Genomic DNA, 23,494 nt, shown 5'->3' with positions numbered 1-23,494 from the left:
CTTTTGCAGGAATATGTATTCATTCGTTACGATTCAGCTTAATACGTTTTACGTATATAAATATTTACAGCTCTGGTGCTAGAAATCTTTCTGGCTTTGAAACAAAACTGGCGAGACGCATGCAATAGTTGAAGAAATGTCATCAAATCTGTTGACTCTACATCTGCAAACTTCTATACCGTGCTCAATGTGGCTACGAAATGAAAAAGTATCTTTCCTCCAGTTATTTACCTAAAAAATGCTGAGCTCCCTTTAAATTAAAGTCAGTGAATGCCATTTGTTGGATGTATATTTAATATTTGCATTTCTTTTTTTCTTTGCCTTATTTATTTTCGCACTCTTTAATTTCATGTTATGATTTTTTATAATAATCTTGTTACTGGCAACATGCTTTATTTTACTATTGAGTTTGTGTGAATGGCATCAGTTGTTCATGTTTATGTTTTTTCAGTAGAATAGCGTTCTTAGCCGCACTGTGCTGCAGATAATTTTTCTCTTTAATATTTCATGCTTCAGAATGTCAATAAATATTATATACAAAGCTGATGCTTTTTAGTTCAAGGCAACTACCATTAGAAGGATCTTGATTCTAAAGTTCAATGAAAGAAAATTTAGTTTGAGTGACCCTCCGACGTTTTCCAATTGCCGGCCATTGCCGTCCGATGTTTTTCAATATGTGCGTCCGAATGTTTTAAACTCAGACATTTTCTTATTTGCTGAGCACTTTCCAGTTACATCTATAGCAAAATACAAGCTACTCTCCCTCATGGACTTCAATGACTAAATTTGTTTCGGAACTTGAAGTTGAATTTTTCCTTAACCACTAGCCTGATCCTTTAAAAATCAAGAACAAGCTCGTTTTATTATCTACTAAAATGTTATTATAACACTTTAATGTAGTCAAAGAAACTTGATAAGTAAGAAAGATTATCAAACCAAAGAACCAAAGAACAACTGGATTAATTTTTTAGCAAAGCTGCCATTTTCATGGTGTGTAAGCACATTGATCAATACTTAACATTTAGAACATAATAATGTGTTTAGCAAAGAAGTTACTTATTATATAATTACCTATAATATGTGCATTATTAAGGTTGATCTTATGTATGAGAACTTGAACGTTTTCTCCAAGAACATCAGATTTCAGTAAACCTTCTCTAGCTCCCCAAAGAATAAATGGTTCTCCAGCTTTTCTGCCTGGAAGATAAAAAAGTGTTTTAATGGCCAGAATTAAAGGCTCAGTTTTTTATATGTTTAAAACAATATATTACAGAATGTAATATAAAATTAAATTATTTTTTACTTCTAAATTAAATCTGAAAGTTACATTTTTATTTCCTTTACTCATTTACATAATCTAAGATGATATCTCAAAATAATACGCTATCACCAACTGAATATCTGTTGTAGTAAATATCCTTACTCTTCTTAAGTGTGGTTCCTGTAAATTCAGAAGACCATGGTCCTTTACCACCGTCACTATAAGCTCTCACTTTGACAGAATAAGTTGTATTAGGTTTCAGATTGCTGACGTCATATGCATTTGAGCTAATGCTTACTCCAAATACAGTTAATGTACTTCTTCTATCCAAAAGTTCAATTTCATACAACCATTTCTGCCAAGATCCCTTTCCTAAAACAGTATGCATTAAACGTTATTCTGAGCACAAAATATTAAAAACATAAAGTCTTTATAATAAGTATACAATATAATTTATAATAATCATTTAGAGTATTTTATGAAAAATAGAATATTTCTTTGAATTTGAACTGTGCTTTTTATTATAGTTTTTAAGACATAAAACTCAAAACGAATTTTAACTTATTTCTGTCCATCTCCCACTCACTAATGATAAATAATAAATAAATATGTCCTAAATAAATGTGTCTAAAATAAGTAAGTGATAAATTTTTCTAAGATAAGTAAGGTCTTAAAACTCAAAATGGTTTCAGAATAAATGTTTTTGCAACACTTACAATAAGGTCGTTTTTTATTACTTTTTAGTTTTATCAATATTAAAATTTTTCTACGACTTAAATTCGAAGGTAATGAGGTACTAGAAGCTGTTAGCATCAAATTCTGATTTTGATATTTTATAAGGTATTTCTCCCGACTTCCTAGCGTGCCTTCGTGGTGTAGTGGTCAGCACACTGGGCCGGTATTCCAGAGGTCCGCGGTTCGATTCCCGGCGAAGTCGTTGTTAATTTTTCATCTTGCCAGCTTCCAAAAAGTCCTAATGTCTCTACAATTCATAAAATTATGAATTTGTTTATGCTTTGTATTTTACATTTTGCAAAATGTAAATTTGTTTATGTTTTGTATAGTAGCAATAAATGCAATTTCTTGAAATAATGTGAACTGGAAATATAAGGTAAACAAGATGAGGGAAGATAGGTTTTTGAAATTATGCACCCACTTTAGACAAATGGAGTGTGTCGTATGCTTCAATCTCAGCTCAAAAAACTGTGCAAGATTCAATTTCATCGTCAAATGATCCACTTTAAAGTTAGCTGGAAGTAAATTCATAATTCACATAAGTGATTGGTATTCCGTTTCATAATTTATTCCTCCACTAATGTTAAATTTGTAAAATGCTAGGAGAATACTAATGATGTATGCAAGATTTCGATCATGGATTTCGTTTACTCATTCTTTTAATTTCGATAAACAGTTGCAAATTTATTAGGAAATGATACATGCCAATCTTAAATATAATCTTAGGAGGAAAATTGCATTAGTTTTATGGAAAATCCTCTATTGGTTTCAAAGAAATCGGACAACTACGTCCCTCTTCCGCTTGGGGATAAATTACAAATATATTCTGCCCAAGGAGGGAACAAAAGATAAATAAATAGTCGAAATGAATTGAAACAATGTTTCTTGGATAGATGACGCTTGTTTGTTAAATTTATTTCAGCTATTTGTTTGGTGTAAATCACAGGGTGGTGAGGAATTAACTCCGTATTCAAAATTGTTTATAACCTTTTTAATTCTTAACCAATTTTTATGAAAAAGCATTTCGTTGCTTATAATATAAGAATCTATTACATATTTCACTTATATCATTGCAGGTGTCAGTGGCGGAGCATGGCGGAACATCTAACTTTGTGTGACCGGGTTCAGCTTGCATCTCGGTACGAAGTATGGCAGTCCGTGGCACAAGTACAAAGATGGCGATGATGTGTAAGAGGACATAATGACTCGGTATATGCAGAGACCACAAGGATTTGTCATCCGAAGCTGACAAACGCACGTTCTGTTACAGATATTAGGAAAAACGGTCGCCTCTCAACCTTCAGGCTGGAGGAAAATGTGCAAACGGTTCAAGAAATGTTCACTCGAAGTACTCAGAAAGCACATATACAGGCATCTCGTGAAAGTGGTTAAATCCATCACACAATCCGAATTGTACTGAATGAAGAGTTGAATTTTCGTCTACAGATACCACATTGCTGCCAGGAATTATCACTAGAAGACTGTGATCATGAGACGTAATTAGATCGCTTTCAGCATGGGAAGATGATGCTTGCTTTGTATGAAGACTAGTCCTATCTGTTCGGTAATACCCTTTGGTCAGATGAAGCCATATTGCATGATGGAGAGTTTATTAACCGACTCAGTTGTTATTATTGGGCAGAAGAGGATTCGAGGATAATCGTTGTTGTTGAAAAAAGCCAACATCTCCCAAAGGTCACAGTATGGTGTCGCATGAATTCCACGAACATTGCTTGAAGACTGTGGTCTCGGTATTGTATGGACGTGGGACAATTACAATGCAATTTCAATGCAAGACAATTACAATACAATCTTTATGCAAGATGGGGCCTCGTCTCATCTCGCGCGTACTGACCGTGAGTGGCTTGATACCTTTATTTGAGGAGGCTGGTTGGGACGTCGCGGCCCACTGGAGTGGCCTGCTAGAAGTTCTGACCTAACGACCTGAGACCTCTTTCTCTGGGAAGAGGGTAAAAGAGAAAGTTTATCGCACAAAACCAAAACTTTTTGATGCACTGGAGGAGTGATTTCACCAGGTTCTTTCAAACGTACCGCAGGTACCTGTCGCAAGCATCCCCAACAGTTTACAAAAACTAGTGAATAATGAAATTGTTTATGTGCAATTTTAGCAAAGCATAACCATTCTTACATTGTAAGAAACAAAATTATTTTTGTTTCATGAAAGTTGATTAAGTAATTTTTTTTTTTTTTAAATTTTCAATAGGGAGTAAATTTTCGCGCGCCGTACACTGATATAAAAAATCATCTTGCCTTTATTATTATTCACCATAAACAGCATAGCAGTACGTAAACAATTAAGAAACTTAGATGACAGGACACATGTCCAAACAAAAGTTTTAAGGCACTAATTGCATATTGATTGCTCAAAGTAATTGGCATGCAGTTAGCGTCTTAAAATTCTGTCTGAATTTTTGCATAATGATTATTTAGAGAAAATCGAAGGAAAGAGTGTTCAAACGAATCGAATAAAAAATTTCAAGTTGATTTTCGTCTATTCTGAGTAGTTCAGTTTCTCTCTCTTTCTCCCTCTCTCTCTAGACCTTTCTAGCTTCATATTAATGTTAAAGAATTATTAATTTCTGATTACAAAAAGTTCGCAGTATTTGCACTTTTGTATCAAAAATAAAACATGTTCAATAAAGCGTCTGACCGTAAAGCTGTAGAGACATTAGGTTATTTTGATGCAGGAGACATGAAAAAAGAAAATGCCCTCGCCGGTACAAGAACCTCGGATCTCTCGCATACGCGCTGATGGTGCTGGCCATTACAATACGAAGGCATGCTAAGAAGGCGGTAGAAATACCTTACATACTGCCCTTTTTAAAGGGCAACTGGGGATTAGGGGACCCAATCTCCAATCCTGGTGGTGAAGAGTCATCAACCATAACCTTTTAGTTCGGGCGCCACTGTAGAGACATTAGGATTTGTGATGTTGACAGGCGCGAAAAATGAGCAATGCCCTCGTCGAGACTCGGACCTCTCGAATACGCGTCGAGTGTGCTGACCATTACACCACGAAGGCATGCTAAGAAGGCGGGAGAAATACCTTATAAGGCTACGATATCAGGCACTAATTAAAAGCAACGGCCACTCAAATGAATGACTGGAAACTGTGTACTTTTCATTGCAACAAAGCTTTTCGCCTTTTTCTTCAATATTCGGTGCATTTTCTTTTTGACTCATCAGCGAGGGAGCAGACAGCTTCATTAAACATTAGAGGTTCAACTTTATATTACAGTTTCAATCCTAATTTCTAATCCTTTTCAACTAATGACACGTTTAACCCGACACCCATGTTTTTGTCAAGCAGATGTAAGAGGCACAAGACAAACTTATTACAACCATGATCTTATTGTACTAAGTTTCATTTATCGTTATTTTTATTATCGTTAATGGTAGTAGTTTGGTTGTAGCAGTACTAATTTAGTGGTTGTAATTATATTGATGATACTGGTTGTGATAATCAGAATATTATTCTATCGTTTGTTTTTTGATGAAGTCTGAACTTGAAGTGTTCTATACTGCTGACCACTGTGTGGTATTATAGTTGAAAGACCAAACATGGCCTTTACAAGGAATCGAAAAAACGTTGTATTGTTGTGACTTATAAATCAAAGTATTTTATTGTTTCATTTGAGATTTTGAAATAGTCACATCTCGCATAAATCAAAAGAAAGGGGTTGAAGTGTCTGCAAATCTGCTTTTCAATGTCGAAGCTCGAAAAATTAATAATTTTTTAATAATTTTCTCCATATCATCAGCATTAGTTAAGAGGAGATATTTTGTACATTAGATACTAAAAATCGATTGTTGAATTGCAGAAGAGCTCTAAATATATATCAAGAGCAGAACTTCCTAAGTAAAACTAACTCGCATTTACATTACACATTAGGAAACCAAAAACCCTGTCACTCAACGCTTGTACAGGAAGAAAAAATTATCATTGCATTTACGATTTCTTGGTAAATATACAATAGGTTTCTGGTCAGAGTCTTTCTGAATTTCACAAAATATATATAGGTTTGAAAATTTTGAAGGGCAAAAATTCAAATATTTAGGTGTTATGGGACTTCGTAGCACATCAGTTTGTCACAGTGTATTGACAGGGAAACACAGGTCTAATTAAACTAATTTAGAAATCAAACACCAAAAATCAGCTTTATATGATGAGTTACACTGTGTGTGTGTGTGTGTGTGTACATAATCAGCATTATACTGTGAAACTTTGCAAATATAACGCTGATTTTTATTGTTTGACTTCTTAATTACTACTTGTTCGGCGTGTTATTTTACCTTAATTAATGTTTTCCTATTTTCCTCCTTTTATAATGCGAAAACTGCCTAGCCGATATCGTGGTTAATGACTATGACTGACGTAGCAATGGGCTCGGGCTCGAATACTCGAGAAGGCATGGTTGTTTAATTGTCCGTCCCTTCACAGGAGACAACGGTGGCCACCTATTAGGTGCTTATATAATAAAATGGCCACCATTTCCAGCACAAGGCTAATGGCTATTAAATAAAGCGCCCGGCCATTTAAAAAAAATTAACGAAATAATACGATGCGAAAAATACCTTAGGGCGTCCGTCATGAGTAGAAAGCTCTTGCAGCTGTCTGGCCTAAATCAATTAAAATATTATCAAACTCGAAAAGGATATGAGAAAATATTTCTGTTTATCATTGTTAAGGGACTGAGTTCATTACATTGAACGGAAATAAACAGATTTAATATTATAGATCAAATTTAAATGCACAGTACTAAATTTTGTTGCCATTGCTCTAACGAACTAAATTCTTAAAATTCTTCCAAACGGAAATACGAGTAAGAAATATTTTATGTTTTATATCAGAGAAGATAACCATATTCATTTTTCTAAATATAGAAAAGACTGCATGGGTAAAACCCTTCATGATGGAGGATGTATATATGTGATTATGATTGAGAGTAGTATGGAAATACAGTTTTCATTTACCTTGGCCACCAAGTAATCTTGGGCTTGCCCACCTTATTTTTGCAGTGTCGCTACCAAATAATGCTTCCACAGCCTCAACGGGATTAAGAGGCACTGAAAATATATAAAAAAAGTTTAGAAAAAGATTACAACCATAAACATCTAAGACAACAATAGTAGGAAGATGAAAAAGGTTCTCCCCTTACCTGGATGTGGCTGGCAATCAGAGTGGTATATATTTAACGATGAGAAAGGCCCGTTCCTGACTGAGAACACATTTTGGTAAAATTTATCTTCTTTCTTATGATATTCTTCGCCATAGATTGAACTGCCAGAAGTCCAATATAACAAATCATGATGTACTGCAACACTTTTAACGTTAGTGTATAGTGCAGTTTCAACATTTTCTCTGATGTCAGTGACATCACTTCCATCCAGGGCAACAGATACGATAGTATTGTTAGCTGCTGATGGCAAAAGCAAGCGAAAATTTTTGTAATCGACTGCAAATGCCACGAGTTGATTATCATTAACGATTAGTTGAGATTTTCCAAAAGGCACACAGCCATTATTAAACTCCAACAAATCAACTCTGTAGAGACCACCTCCATAGAATAAGTCTTTCATCGTCCAATACAAATAGCTGAAAACAGTAATTAAAAAGTAGTTCTGAGAATTATTGAAACGTACGTAAAAATAACAATAACATTTGCATTGTTTTAGAACAACTGATTTGAATAAAAGAGTAGTAGCGGTAAAAACTAATTAAGATATTTTTGAAAATTATGCAAATATAATTAAATCTCTTTGATTTATTTTCGGAATTATTATTTTACTTACTTAACTTATATCTTAGAAATATGAAAAGATAATATCTTTGAGAATAACTTACCAAAACAATTTCCTTTTTAACCGCAAATCGAAATTTTGTGCATTAAGTTATATAATTCTGGTAATCTATTTAAATGCAGCTGAACGTAATGTTGTTTTAGGTACTTATAAGCTTACGTTTATAGTTCATATCGAATATTAGTGTATAATCAATTTCATTTTACTATATATATTATGCAGTGGAAAACAAGATTGAAAAAAGCTTTGGTTAGCTTTCTTACCCGTTCAGAGGATCCACTTGTAGATCTGTAGCTCGGTTTTCCATGTCACCTACAACAACTTCGAAGTTACTACCGTCGATATCGCATCTTGTGATCTGAAATCACAAGAAAGTGCATCTAAGTTTATTGCATATTCTAAATAAAAGGTACTAAATGCATATAAATTAACACAAACAAGTAAGACTCGGGCAACAATGAATACTGCTTTTCAAAACTAACTGTGCATCTAGAAGCACCTCGAAACAGATGGATAAGATACAAAATTAAAATTTTAAATCATATTTAAGTGCTCTTAAAGAGTTAATAAGAGATTACTGGTTTAAATTCAAATTATTCGTTTCATGTTTAGTACTGAGTTGTATCTGATAAAAAATTTCATCTTTCATATCTAGGAAAAGGTTATATGGCTGTGCGGATTTTTAGAGTATTTTTCCTTCCCAAATGTAAACACAAACATAAGCCCCCAAATGTAACACAAACATTCTGGAAAATTCAGCAATGAAAATGCTTAGTCTTGAAATATAACTCCTACATATCAAATTTCAAATAAATTTCATGTAATCAAGACCATCGTAGAATGAAACGTTTATGATGTTTGATTAAGGCTGATTCACTATAAACTTCTGCAAATGCTTGTCTTAAGCTGCAGCAGATTACTGGAAAAGATACTATCTCAGTTAAGAATTTTATGAATGACTGAATTGGATTATTTGATTATGGAAATGCACATTAAAAAGCTATGTGCCTGCATGAAGAAATGCTGCATGGAGACCTTTTTAATTGAATCCAAATTTTACTTGTGTTACAGACAAAACCGCAAGCAGACAAGCTATCCCACCACCGGGAATAGAAACCGACGAGGCTTTAGTTGCTTGGGAATTGTGCGAATGATTAATAGCTGGAAAATTAAATTTATCTCTTAAAGCAGAATATTTGCTAGATTGAGCAGGCATCTTATTGCAGCTGCTCTATCTTCAATAGTTTAAAATAGTGGTATTCAAACTATAGGTCGCAAAAACTTATAGTGGGTTAACAAGGTAGATAAAAATCCTAAAAATTCTGAATTGGTGGTATATAACTAATGGTCAATGTTCTGATTAGGGAAAGGAATTTGTTTTTCGGGGTCGTTTACATTTTTACGGAATCACACTGCCATAAAGTTGGAATACCACTGGTTTAAAAGAAGGCAAAAACAATGAAGAAATATGCAATTGTAAGGATTTATGTGTTTTTATCTAAGCAGTTATTTTTATTTTAACGTAAAATAACTTTACTGTCATTCTTCTTTTCCGCTTTCCTCTCAAAGTGCCAGTTTTAGTTTCCGCATATTCAAATGAGGTAGAAAGGAACATTTTAGATTGTTTAATCAGAGTATGCTCTGTCTACTGAAAGCCACGTTGCCATTTGAATTTTTACGATAGCTGTCGGTCTGCGGTGTTGTTTTATTTTTGCTATTAGTGCCTGTCACGCCGGCATAGGTTTCAGTCAAATTGTGCGTTATTCACTCTGTGTATCCTTTGGCTAACTTACGATTTAATTTAGTTTTAATTTGAATGCTGGCTGGTTTTGTAAGCGCAAGGAGCGTCTCCTGTTAAATTACTGAGCTTTAATAAAAGGTCCTTTTACACCCTTTTTTACGTTCCCTGTTTTCTTACTAGTTTATGCTTCCCCAAAATGCGAGACTCCACATAGTAAGTGATCAAAAAGGAAGAGAAACTCTCCAATGTAAAACTTAAAATTAGGCAAAACATTGAAATTATTTTGACGTAGATTTTAAGTAAAATTATGTCGGTTTCGAGAGAGATGAGACACATGTCTCTTTTCTTCAGAAGCCAAAAAAAATTGCAATGAAAGGAAGAGCAAGGACCGCATTTATATCAGAAACAATGAACGGGGCAAAATGAACATGAGCATAGAGTTGAGAAAAATAGGTCGTCATTCCTCCTTTCTTTTCAGAAATCTTTTGCTACTGAATTAAAAGGGCTTATGTCTGATCACCCCCCGAAATCGAAAGTATTTTATTTAAAATCAACGCCAAAAATAAGCTGTTGGTTTGCCTAATTTAAAAAAGAGTAATTGCTTGATGAAAAGTAATAATTAAAATTCCCTAGGTCAGGCTATTTATCCGTCGCATATCTTGAAAATTTGCTTTTGAATAGATATTCAAACGAGAATATAAAATGCTCTGGGATATGCTACTGTTAATTTTAAAGTTTAGTTTTGATTCGTCTGGGATATATACAGGGCAAATATATATTATTATCTTCTCGTTTTTGTGAAAGACTCTTTTATGCTATTAATTATGCATTCATGCAATTATAAATAAGATGAAATACATAAAAATCCTTTAATATTTATAGTTTTTATATTGGATCGATATATGGAAATATTTATCTTATTATTTTATTGTTGAAATAAAAAGGTAAACTCTCACTATAACAATTCCTTGAGTTGTTTCCATTGTTTCGAAAACAAATACATTTTTTAATAATCAAAAGCTACTAAACGTTAGCTAAATCTGAAGATTTTAAGAACAAATATTTAGTTAAATCTTTACCATTACAGCCAGCATAGTCAAAATCTTGATTAACATGGTATGGGTATCTTAATGGGCTAGCTACTCAGTCATACTTAATTTCTCCAGCCTACTTTAATTATCTTTAAAGAAATCACTGAAAAATAAGTATAAAACGAAGTTATTAGTTAAATGTATCAGGACTTGTATTTCTCCTAATGTGCTTGGCGAACATGACGTGTCCTGATTAGACAGTGAGTTTGACTACAAACTATGTCTTATGGAGTGTAGGAGAGACTACAAGATGAGAAGGGTTTAATTACCCTTCCACATTACGGGCGCTCCCGCACTTCGGGATACAAAGACTAACCACTTGTGTTCTGAACGTAAAAATATGCGAACTGCTAACTAGCTAAACATAGGAGTTAACTTTGAAAACTTTACACAAGTTACTAATTCAGAAGTCAAACAACAAAAATCAGCGTTATATTTACAAAATTTTCACAGGACTAGTTTCGATGGTTTTACCGAACCACCATCCTCAGCTGCAAAACCGCAAACGGACAAGATAGGAAATAATGATTAGATAAGATAAGAAAGCCTGGACAAGAATAAGCAAGTGGCGCCATCTGTGGGTGAAACCAGAACTAAAACATAATTTCTTTAAAGGCCGAAGGCAAATTTGGATTAGAATTAGGATCGTTAACTAGAACAGAAAGATTTATATGAATGTGAAATCCCTCTAGAAAATCCATTTCTCCAATGGAAGATATTTTTTTGAATAATTTTGGCAGCAGAAAAATTGAAAGTGTGGTTTTCGGACCAACAATCTTGAGCAACAGAAGACTTCTTGGTTTTCTTTTTTCTAACATATGCCTCATGTTCCTTGACGCGAAATTTTAAGGCTCTCTTAGTTTGGCCAATGTAAATTAAACCACACTGGCAAGGAATCCTATAAATACCCCAGGAATTCATATCCGGAATGGGGTCCTTGAGTATGGAACTCGGAATTTTATTGATGGAAGAATAAACAACCGAAAGTTAAATTTCTGCAAAATATGTTCAACTTTATAGCTAATTGATGGAAAGAAGGGAATGACAACAGAATTTTTATAATCTTCTAAAACAAGAGTGTGCCTTTTAATGTGTTGAGATGAGAATTTTTTAACTGCTTGATTAATAATGTTGGGGGGAAAGCCCCTGTCAATAGCTATTGCTTTTAAATAATTTAGTTCTTCATCAAGGGCTAGTTTGGAGGAGCAAACTTGAAGAGCACGGAAAACATAGGAATAAAATGAAGCTAACTTTTGTTTAGTCGGATAACATGATTTAAAGTGTGGTGGAAGGCAAACCGATGGGGTATTTATAGGATTCCTTGCCAGTGTGGTTTAATTTACATTGGCCAAACTAAGAGAGCCTTAAAATTTTGCGTCAAGGAACATGAGGCATATGTTAGAAAAAAGAAAACCAAGAAGTCTTCTGTTGCTCAACATTGTTGGTCCGAAAACCTCACTTTCAATTTTTCTGCTGCCAAAATTATTCAAAAAACATCTTCCATTGGAAAACTGTATTTTCTAGAGGCATTTCACATTCATAAAAATCTTTCTGTTCTAGTTAACGATCCTAATTCCAATTCAAATTTGCCTTCGGCCTTTAAAGAAATTATGTTTTAGTTCTGGTTTCACCAACAGATGGCGCCACTTGCTTATTCTTGTCCAGGCTTTCTTATCTTATCTAATCATTATTTCCTATCTTGTTCATTTGCGGTTTTGCAGCTGAGGATGGTGGTTCGGTAAAACCATCGAAACTAGTCCTGTGAAAATTTTGTAAATATAACGCATTTTTATTGTTTGACTTCTGAATTAGTATTTATTCGGCGTGTTATTGTGTCTTAATTTACACAAGTTACTAACACTAAGACTGGCCCTTTAAATTATTACGTATGTAGTACGCAAACTGCGGAAAACTACAATACATCTTTAGCTTTCAAGAGGACTAAAACCTCTGGTCTTAAAGGCGGTCAGCAACTGATTGCAAGCTCGCGCGAAGTATAGTGGCAAGAAGGTTAACTCTCTCTCCATTTAACTGTGCTCTTGACAAAAAGCCACAACTTAAATACTTCAGCGTTAGCAAGTACAATTTGCATCAACAATTCAACGCGTTTATTCTGGATTCTGGGAATAAATGTGGTCATTAATTCATTATAGAGTTTTTTCAGTGTACTATATATTTTCGATAACAGCGTTAAGTTATTTAGCAGATCATTAAAGCAATGCAAATTGAACTAAATCCAGACTTTAACAAGTAAAGACTTCTACTTTCCATCGTTTCAAAAATTATTACTAATTTTTTCTAAAAGTTTTTAAGAAAATTAATAGAATATTTACATTGCTTCAGAGCCGAAATTATCTGCTTTATAAATGTGTGCATTTTACTTTTATTCGTCTCATCAGTTTTCTTTCTGGCAGATTCAAGTTTACTCATTAATTTCCTTAATTATTACATATTACAATGAGCACTAATTCCAGATGCAAGTACATTTCAAAGTAAGAAGCTTTTACCTCGTTCATTTTAATGACACAACCTAAACGAAACCAAACAAATGTTACAAAAGCAGACTGTTATGCAGAAATAGAAGCATGAAGTTTGTTTTAATTAGTATCATATAATGTTTTTAAAAACCTCAGTATAACACTGATTAGATTATATGGATTATTGTATAAGCTTATTGTATGAAATAAGCATATGATGGCTATTTGCCTAACGGAAGGGATGCTTTCATGAAGGTTGTTTTAAAGGAAACTGTGTTGTATTCATGTTATACATGGAATAAAACCACGATGCAGGCAGCTTATCGCCGGGATATGTGAGCCGGCGTCGAATTTCGAATGTTCAGCAAACTTAATGCCTGACCGCTGATGGGCAATATAGCACTGAATCAAATCGGATATGTTATGCATTAAAATCAAGAAGTTTTCGAAAAGAGAAATATTAGTATTATTGAAAAATGTTGCCGTAGGTTAGTTGTTGCTTCATTACTTATCACATTTTAACAGATTATTAAGAACTATTTTACCTGTTTATCTTCTGCCATGTATAATTTTCCATTTAACCAATCAAAAGACAGCTTCATAGGATAAGATGCCCTAGAACTTATAATTCTATCCACTTTTTCCGGTTTCTTCAATGTTATGCTATGCAGATTGCCATACGAATCAGTTATAAAAACCAAATCTTGTTTAACATGAAGAGCAGTTCCTATAATACATACATTAAAAAACTGTTATTAAAACTATTATTAAACTATTATTAAAACTGTTTAAAATAACTGACTTATCATAGGAAAAATAACAAATTAAAAGTAACTCCCAACCCGACGCTGACTGCCGTACCGAAGGGACAGGGTTCGAATTCCCGATAAGGCATGGATATTTGTAAAAGTCTGTGCAGCATGGAGGCACTCTAAATATACAGCGAGCCAAAAGTCATCTCGAGAGGTTGGTTTAGCGGAAGATGGGTGGGAGACCTTTGGACCCGCCCCCTTGAGTTGCGCTCCCTCAAAATTAGGAGCTGAATCGAGCTAAAGTTGTGTTGTCACCTGTATGGTGCCCAAGGCTCTTGCCAACGACACGCCCGGTATTTACCCCTGCCAAGATGAATTTCGTGGGCTTGCTCTGATGTCAGAGACCTGATCTGATGTTACTGTCTATCGGGTTTGATCAGTCGAAACCCAACAACATAAATTAAAAGTATGTTTCCTTTTTATTTCTATACGTTATTGAAAAAAGCAACACATAACAATAAATATCTTGAAATGAATTTGCTGTAACACATTTGTTAGATATTTTCGCATTTTCAGTGTGTGATCTTGTGGTATAAATGTTTTAGTATGATCAATTAACAACTGAAAGAACCGTGATTCGAATCCAACTAAAAATGTGGTTGGACTATCGGGTGGGAAACAATAGAACAACATTTTGCAGAAATGTTAAAGAATAAAATTCTGTCAGAAATATAAAATAAAATTCTTCATGTCTGTTAGTGTTATCGAACTAATTAGAATTACCAAATCAAGTGAAACTCTACAGGCTGACCGCATTCCTCCCCCTTGAAACCCTGGTTGAGAATCCCTGGTATAATTTATTTATTAACAGCATATGTACGCAAATGAAGAATTTTTCGAATTAAAACTAAAAATGTAAATGTGATTACCTGTTACAAATGCAGTTTTATTTTTAACGTCATACAAAACTTCAGCTTCATCAAATATTCGAAGACCTTGTTTAAGTACTTTTTGTCTGGCAGCAAAAACAAGATAAGCAGGCGTATGACGTGAGCCTATATTAAAAAAAAAGAATAGTTAAAACAAATTATAGGTAATTAATTTAAAATTAAATAATTAATTTCTCATTTCTTTCTAGGTATACAGTAAATCTTTAGTTACTGTAAGTACACCAAAAAAACTTCAGATATTTAAGTACAAAGGTAATCTCCAGATAAGTAAATGATCAAATATTTCTTAAAGGTTTCACGTTATAAGAAATGCATGGGTATTTATCCCTGTTTATGTAAACAGTCACACCAGTTTTAAAATATTCGATGCATTTTAAAAATTATAAGAAATCAATTATTATTTATATTCACCAGAACCACAGAATCCCATCAGCTCTAATAATAAATTTAAAAACCTTGAAAGCTATCAGAAAACGTTGAAGTAGTGTCACATGAAAGTGACATAGCATGAAAATAAAACATCAAACTAATATGAGATAGGAATAAAATGTGGCATGTAAAAGAAATGCTTGTTTTTATATCAGTAGAAAACACATATTTCTACCTCCATGGGATATACATAATTTTTATTGCGCATTCAGTCTTAAACAAACTACAAAGTATAAATTAAACATCTTATAAAACTCTCATGTAATTAAGAGTTCAGTTACAAATATATTTTCACTTTGTAATGTTGCGCGCTTCCAACCTGCACGCAACAATAGTGGTGACTGCTAAGAACTGGAAAGTAGACAAAGTCTTGAGAAGGGTTTAAATCCCTTTTTATTCAACTTTAGAAATTACAAATGCGTACTCTTGACGCTCACAAACTACGCCGACCCGGCGATAAAATAAAAATAAGAAACTCAAAAAAGAATAATAACAAGTGACTAACTACGAGGCTCTCTAAACGTAACTAACCTAACCGCTTTCTAAGATACCGCTGATAATTCAGCAAACTTCTGAATATTACGTTGAACGATTTAACAATCTGCCGAGGCAAGCACACAGGCCGAAACGTGTGGTTCTTCAATTTCTAACTAGCCACCTCCACGCTCGTAAAGCAAAAAAGCCCACCTTCGATCTCGTTTCCCTTCTATTTAACTCAGATTACTTCCGCTGACAATTTGAATCCTTGCGCGTTCTACTAAAATTTACATATTCTGGCATTGGCAATTCCAGGGGAAAGTAAGGCTTGACAGGAAAGATAGTTTAAACTTAAAATAAATGTTAGTTAAAATAAATATAAACCCTACAACTTAATGACTATGACTTGAGTTTAAACATAAAAGGTATATCCGAAAAACATTAAAGCTAAAAATGAAATAGCCAGTATTCAAAAAATATAGCAACATGTACAGAATTTTAATGCAGTCGCAAATGTGTTTAGAATGAGTATAAAAAAAATTAATTGCAAGTAACTGGCGACCCTGATAGTATAAAACTAAATTTGTATTGCCTTTCACTAATTTTCCTAATCTGTGCAAAAATTACCTGAATTCTAATTATTTTATTAAAATATTACGTTTAAGTAATTCCGATCTGTCACTTATCATTTTGTAAGTTTATTATATAGATTAACCAGTTAGTTATAATTCAGCCTTTATTATAACTTCTCCGTCCCGTTTTCCTCACCAGAAGACAAATGAGTAGCCAGAATTTGAATTCAGGTTTTATAATTTTGAGACAGAGGCGTATTTATTTCCTGCCAGTTTTGATAATTGTAATTATTCGGCTTTCCTTTATATTGGTGTCGACACTGTGATTTTGGCGAATTACTGAGTCAGCTTCGAGTAAGTTTCAAACTGTGTAGTCTTTGGCTATTGCTCCATGTTTAACCTGCATTTCACTTTTCCTTTAGTTGCATCAACATGAGCTGTGACTGATATTGTGAGCAGAAGAAAATGCGTTTATGTTTTTAAGTCTGTTTAAATAAAAAGATCATTTAAACCTTCTCGCTACTTTTTATTTACCAGGTAACCGAGAAAGTTCGTGCAGTTTTTGTCACACATCAAAAACGGCCTACAAAAATCTTAAACACCCATTTTATTCTTCCAAATAATCACCACTGACTTCAGTTACATGTTCCCAACGAGACGCAAGCTTGTAAGTGCCCTGTTTGAAAAAAATACTTTTTTCTGGAGTCAAAAAATTGTAATACAGCCGTTGTGACATCGTCGCATTTCCGGAATTGCTGTTCCTGTTGTTGTCATTGTTGTTGTTGCTTTTCCTCCGGTTCTGAGGAAGTCAGACAAGGTCCAAAAGACCATTGACTCTAAGAAAGTCGAGCACAAGGAGGGGACTGGAGTAAATATCCTCCCTAGGAGGCCGAAGAAGCTTAATATGTGCTCGGCAGACGCCTGATGTTCTCGGCACTTGGTGCATGTGGCAAAGATTTTCATGCCCTTCTTGAAAGAGAGGCTCATAATATGACCACTGCTGTTCCTGCAGGTGGTTATCCACGACCGAAAACAAGTAATAGTCGAATGGAGTGATGTCCGAGGAACAGGGTGTTTCTCTGTCCAGTGGTTTGATTACCTCCTTTGGTAGCTTTTGCCGTATGAGGTATGGCATTATCGTGCAGAACTCCTCTTCTGTTGACCAGTGTTTATTGCTTCTGATGCAATGCAAATGAAACTCGTTGCAGCAGAGTAGACCTCGGCTGTTTTGGTTTTTCCACTTTCTAGATAGTCATAGTGGACTATACCAGAGCTGGTCCGCCAAACACACAGGTGCCTGAGATTGCATCTACTATCATCAATAAGTTTTACTACAAAATAAAATATTAATATTTAAATTGCCCTTTTACATTAAGTTATGAAATTAGTTTAAAAAAGCTGAATAAGTGTCAGCTTGTTTGATAGGGAAAATGCTTACTACGTCTATTTTCCCAGTTTTTGTCACTGATTAGAAGTTCAGTAGTTTTATCCGAAATTAATAATAATAGTTTGAAAATAACTTTAATATTTGTTTCGTTTGGTGTTCAGTGTTTTGCTGCATGTTAATAGAATTTATTTTTGAAACTGAAGGGTTCTGCTATGTCTATAAACTTGTCTCAGTGTCTGCAGACCCTATAGACTGTGAAGCGAGTTATTGCTTTAGTCTAGAGCATATGACGCACGAAGTTTAAAATAACCTTTTTATTTAACTATTAAACGAACAGAAGTCCACATTTGTGCGACAGACGAACCTCCCCTACTTGCGGGCACTTAAACTAACAAAAGATAAATTTAAATTCAAATGTAGGTAAGGTAGCCTGTGACTATACACACAATTCCACGAATGTATTATTCCCCTTAGGCAGATAGCCCTAGTGTGCTTTGCCATAATCAAATAAACCAAACCAAACCTATGTTCTAAACAAGCCCATTATTGTCTTTGAAACATTTTCCCAAAGTGTAAACTAAGATTATTTACTTTCAAATTTGTTATTACTATTATTAGTTGAAAATAAGATGTTCATTCATAAAATTGAATAGAAGTATATATTTTGAAGGTATTTATAACTAAAGAAAAAAATAATAATAATTCTGATTAAAAAAAAGATGTCTTTGCAATTGAGTCTAAATTTAACTTGAAAATAATTGTTTCTTACTTGATATTTCTTTTTTTGGCTGAGTAGTTATATATCTAACATCAGCTGGACCTTCACCCATAGAGTTTCTCGTGCTCAAGGAAACAATATATGTCGTTGAAGCTTTCAAACCATTTATCATGTAATGCAAACCATCAGAAGTATCTGATATATCCTAGAAGACAGAAATCAGCGTAACATGTATGAACTGAAAATAGTTTAAATACATTGCTTCTAAACTATTTTTACTATAACCAGATTCCTATTGTTCTACAAAAATATGAGGCTGATACTTGCCGTTCTCAGTGTTACTTATAAATGTGTTCTGAAATTTGAAATTTCTTTAGTTAATAAACCCATAGGACATAAAATATAAAAGTCAGCCTTATTTTTTTATCATTTTCGGGGTTTACCCTTAATTCTACATCTTAATCTGCTGCAATGTATAGCACGAGGTTTGCAAAGTAAATGAGAATTATTAACATAATATATAAAAAAAACACAAACATTACTTCAAAAAAATTGAATAATAATGGAATAAAAATTCTAAATATCTAAAACGCAAAACTGGTAAGACAATTCTGATATGTTTTCTTTAAAAAGTTTCTAGGGAGAGCGGGTTTTGCAATGCTGTGAAATAACTCTTACCTTTTGAAAAATTGCTATGATTTAATAAATACTATGCAGTCTCTAAGTCTTCAGCGTCTCCTGGGCGAGTAAAACTTTATAGAAAAAGATTAATTTATTGATGACTTTTGTAAATTAACTATGTAAATTTAAACTTAGATTAAGTGCTGTAATTTGCATTAATTTTCTACTCATTTTCAATTTTTCAATGCTTAAGTTTCCTTCTTAGTTTTTCAGTAAAACTTTATTAGTTCATTCAAAAATATGAAATATAAAAGTAAAAATATTCCACTTTCCTTCTTGAGCTCCCAAATCATTATATGAAAATGCATTTACAGCTTTTAAAATCTGAAAAACGCACGTGCGCGATGTTATCGCCATGCGATGATTTGTAAGTACTTTATTTTTTACCACGATATTTTCGATGACGATGTTCTTAAATTGCAAAGTTTTTGAACCGCTTTATTTTCGATGCCGATATTTGTACCACGATGTTTCAGAACTGCGATGTTTTTTCTTTGCTTTTTTTTTTCTCCTACGATGTTTTATAGCACGACGTTTTCGCCTTGCGTTGTTTTCTCCGCGACGTTTTCGCCAGCGATGTTTTCGGCGGACACCGCAGAAGAAGGTGACAAATCAGGCTGAACTGAAATGCGATAGAATTATTTCTAGATTTTCATGCTTTTCAGCTTTATGGCCTGCTTTTAAAATTTGTACATTTTCTTAATTTTAAAATTACCTCTCAAATTTCAATCTAGCGTTTAAGTCGTTCGGAACTCTGAATGATCTTGAATTTTAGAACAGCAGTTGAGAGACAGAGCGAAGTTTGAATTTTCAGCATCATTAAAATTAATAAATTCGAATTCTAAAAATATGTAAAGAATTCTCCTTACTACGCGCCATCGTGCTGTCATTGAAAACATGAGGCATGTCCAGAGTCCGAATCCCGCCAAGGACTTCACAGATATTTTTAGTTCTCTGTCCCGAAGTAAACAATTCTACGAATTAAAGAATATAAATATGGGATACATCGAATTTCAAAAGAAGATAAATTTTTAAAGTTCGACTGATTAAACTAATATCGCAGGAGAGCAAGTTTCTTGGATGCATCGAGGACGACAATATCCAGGCTCGTACCTGCATGAGCAGGAAACAGAACGAAGAACTCAATCCAGTCTGAATAATATCAGAAATAAGAGAAAGTTGCTTGAAATTTGCTACAGTATTAAAATAAATTGTATCCAGAAAAACATAAAGCGACTACTGAAATAATAAGTCTTTAACATACGTCTAGTCTCTCAAGTTTGTGTAAGGATTGATTACTGGAAGCTTTACAAGGTTCGAATAGCCATAGCCCAGACAATAGCAACCAACGCCCATACTAAATGCTAATTTCATAGCTGCCAGAAGAGCAAAACTCTAGTTTGCTTTTTAAAATAGAAACGTGTCGTCATCACCGAACATTTATTTTCACCAACTCATCTGAGACTGCGGTTCAAGTCAGTCTTCCTTCATTTACTTTTCATGAAACGAAACACGTTAAACAGAAATCGAGTGGAGGGAAAAAAATCAGGCGACTCGAATTATATCATCTATTGCAGCTGTCGTTCCCATGGTTACAACGAAAGTCGGCGGGCGGCGGAAAATGACTTTGAAGTTCTTATTTTAAGGTAACAGACTATAAGACACTTCGCAATCCAAAATGTATAATGTTCAGCAATGAGTCCCCCTTCACCCTCTCCCCCACTTCTGGGAGAGCTGATGTGGGTGGGGGATGGGAGGTATTCAGAAGCATATGATCCGGGTTGTCTCGTGCTCCAAGTGAAATATGGAGATGGATTAATAATAAGTTGCACAGTAGTAATTTGGAAATCTCTAGGAACCCTACCTGATCCATTTTCAAGACTATCCATGTACCAAATCCCCTCTGTCGCTCAAACTTTATATTTAAAAAATCATATTGAGTATTAGAAAGCTGATGCACAAATTCACTCCTCAAAATTGTTCAAGGATTGCTTTGAAAAACATAAAAATGAGTTAAAACACCTTCAACATGCTGAACATTTCCCTAATCTCGATACCACTGAGTCTGTGAGGATCACCGGTCAGCACGACCATTATGTTTCACTTTTCGCGACGAAGGTCCTTATAGTAGAGAAGTTAATTTTACTAACCTTGCTTCGCGATTTTAATGATTGACTCGCAACGCTTTCCTCGAGAAATCATAGACTGAAAATTAATGAATTACATACCTTTATCATTGTGCTGCCCGCAGGATATTCACGAATATACAGCACATAAGATAAAATAGGTCCATTTGCAAGTGGTGGAGGACTCCAACTTACAGACACCCGAGTACAGCTCACAGCAGTAAGACAAGTAATAGTAGGTGGAGTTGAAGGGGCTAAGTGAAAAGAAAATGTTAAAGCCAAATAAGGTAATTAAAAATATATACAATTCAAATGATTAATACGCATAATATATATATACACTATTCCATAAGTTTAAGGTAGAATGAAATATGTGAAATACATACCAGAAACAATGGATATACAGAACGAACATGTATTCTGAAAATTGTAACATAAATTATGAACCCGAACAGTGACAATGGAAAGATTACGTTTCGATGTTTCAAAATTTAAATTTAAGCGGAACTTTCTAGACTCGTTTCAGAAATAACAGTTTTAAATGGCAGAAAACTAATCCCTACCCTCATTTTATGGTAAGAAAATTTGTTTATGTTATATAACAATGTACTGTAACTATATTGTTAGCATTAGGTATTAGTTAAGTTTAAAAATCTATATTTATGAGCTATGGCTAGAGAAGAAAAAGTCTAAATAATATTTAATAAAGCATAAATTTTATGAGCCTGCAATTACATTAACACGATAGCTTTGCAAGGATTATGTTAATTTTATTAACAGATAAATTTTAAGTTAAAGTTCCTTTCCTGTCAAATTCTTAACTTCAACTTACTACTTCCGGCCAGAATGTAGTTTTAGAATCACTCTAAATACATTGTAACGTCAGTACACCCGTGTCGGGTGAAAGAAAGACAGGTTGCCTTTTAAATTATTTATTTGATAAACTAAAATAGATTTCTTGATTAAAACATAAAAATAATCTGATCATTACAGCCCTAAATCCTACAATATCCGCTAACGCAGATTGGACGCAAAAAGGCGTCCTTTTTACTGTAGTTACAGATTAAAAAAACTATTGTTCTACAAAAACCACTGGCGTGGTTTAGAACGTAAAAGATGCGTCCTGTCACCTTAAAATCACATGAAGAAGTCTTACACAAAGATTTCACTCGTTTTGTTATCTGCGAAGAGAAACATAATTAGTTCCTTGTGTCCGGAAACTCCCAGGGGGTTTTATCTGCAGTCCTGCTTTTTGCAGGTATGGTCCATTTCGTCCGCGAACAAACAGGAAGTTATAATTCAGCACCTGTGCCCGCGGGGGGGGGGTGCTAGTAGCTGTAACGTCACAACATAATGAGGAAAAGCGGTATTTAACCGCGAAGTTCTATTTGCTGAGTTAGAGAGAATCAGAGTTTCTGATTTGCGCGCGTCTGCCTTTTTGGCTACTCCCTCGCAAAGCTATTATTACGCTCGGCCGTACTCAGGCTCTTGATAGCTTCGGCTATATCTCTTTAGTTTAGATTAGTTTTAGTTTATTTCTTAGCCTCTTAAGTTCAAGCCCAAGTGTCGGCTTTTATTGTACACTCCAAGACGGAGTTCTGTTAAATCTTATTTGAATAATAAAGGGTTAGTTACCCTTCCATCTTGTTGTTTCTTGTCACACGAACTTAAGCAATTATTCGCTTAGGAGTTCCTAAGATTCTTCACGTTCAACAGCAACTTAGCCTTTACAAAGTGAGGAACTCTACAGCTTATCTATCGAATTCTAGTAACCTGGGATATTTTTCGCAAATGTCCTTACATTTGTAAATATTTTTAGTCACTTCGATCAAAAAATATAGAGAATGATTCATTTAAAGTAAGTGCGAGCAGAAATCGGTACAAAATTTTCTCTGAAGTTGTTATGAATTTCATAGACATCCTGCAACAAGCCGTATTTCCTTTTATCCTTTGCACATAAATTTGTTTTTAATGAATGAAGTATTTTGCTTTGTTAATTTTCCTATGTGACGAATGTTACTAAGCAAACAACATTTACTAAAATTTGTTTTCGCAATGGCATTTCTGCTATAAAAACGCTTCAAAACCTGCATATAGGCCTTTGAGCACTTCGAAAGCTAATGAAAAACAAAAGTTTTAGGCGCTTAAAGAAGGCGGAGAATGGCTTGAAGATGAACCATGCTTTTTCAGACGATCCACATCAACTAATGGTTTAGGTTAACTGATTAAGGCAAAACAACTCCCTCTCAATCTGCCTGAGATATATTCCTAAGT

General features: G+C 34.1%; 1 protein-coding gene and 1 long non-coding RNA gene across 3 annotated transcripts in view; one reads left to right on the top strand and one right to left on the bottom strand.

Annotated features, from left to right (window-relative positions):
* Positions 1–4,501, top strand: part of LOC118182838 (uncharacterized) — a 312,802-nt gene extending 308,301 nt beyond the window's left edge. Inside the window, exon 3 of the long non-coding RNA XR_015039245.1 lies at positions 3,073–4,501. This is a non-coding gene — a long non-coding RNA (uncharacterized LOC118182838). The remainder of the gene's footprint in view (positions 1–3,072) is intronic.
* The window catches only part of sev (receptor protein-tyrosine kinase sevenless), a 215,533-nt gene that overhangs the window by 64,490 nt on the left and 127,549 nt on the right, over positions 1–23,494 (bottom strand). For both annotated transcript variants that reach the window (XM_085810043.1, XM_085810044.1), the window contains exons 8-16: positions 21,323–21,474; positions 18,465–18,618; positions 14,810–14,935; positions 13,674–13,855; positions 8,083–8,177; positions 7,177–7,613; positions 6,992–7,084; positions 1,424–1,633; positions 1,072–1,197 (exon numbers count right to left, since the gene is read on the bottom strand). In XM_085810043.1, the coding sequence (XP_085666169.1) occupies positions 1,072–1,197; positions 1,424–1,633; positions 6,992–7,084; positions 7,177–7,613; positions 8,083–8,177; positions 13,674–13,855; positions 14,810–14,935; positions 18,465–18,618; positions 21,323–21,474 (1,575 nt within the window). The remainder of the gene's footprint in view (positions 1–1,071; positions 1,198–1,423; positions 1,634–6,991; positions 7,085–7,176; positions 7,614–8,082; positions 8,178–13,673; positions 13,856–14,809; positions 14,936–18,464; positions 18,619–21,322; positions 21,475–23,494) is intronic.

The sequence above is a fragment of the Stegodyphus dumicola genome, chromosome X2, assembly GCF_044657685.1.
Source record: "Stegodyphus dumicola isolate Sdum_Otavi_A_Nest chromosome X2, ASM4465768v1".
In the NCBI taxonomy this organism is placed as follows: domain Eukaryota; kingdom Metazoa; phylum Arthropoda; class Arachnida; order Araneae; family Eresidae; genus Stegodyphus; species Stegodyphus dumicola.
This window is presented reverse-complemented; position numbering and strand designations above follow the sequence as displayed.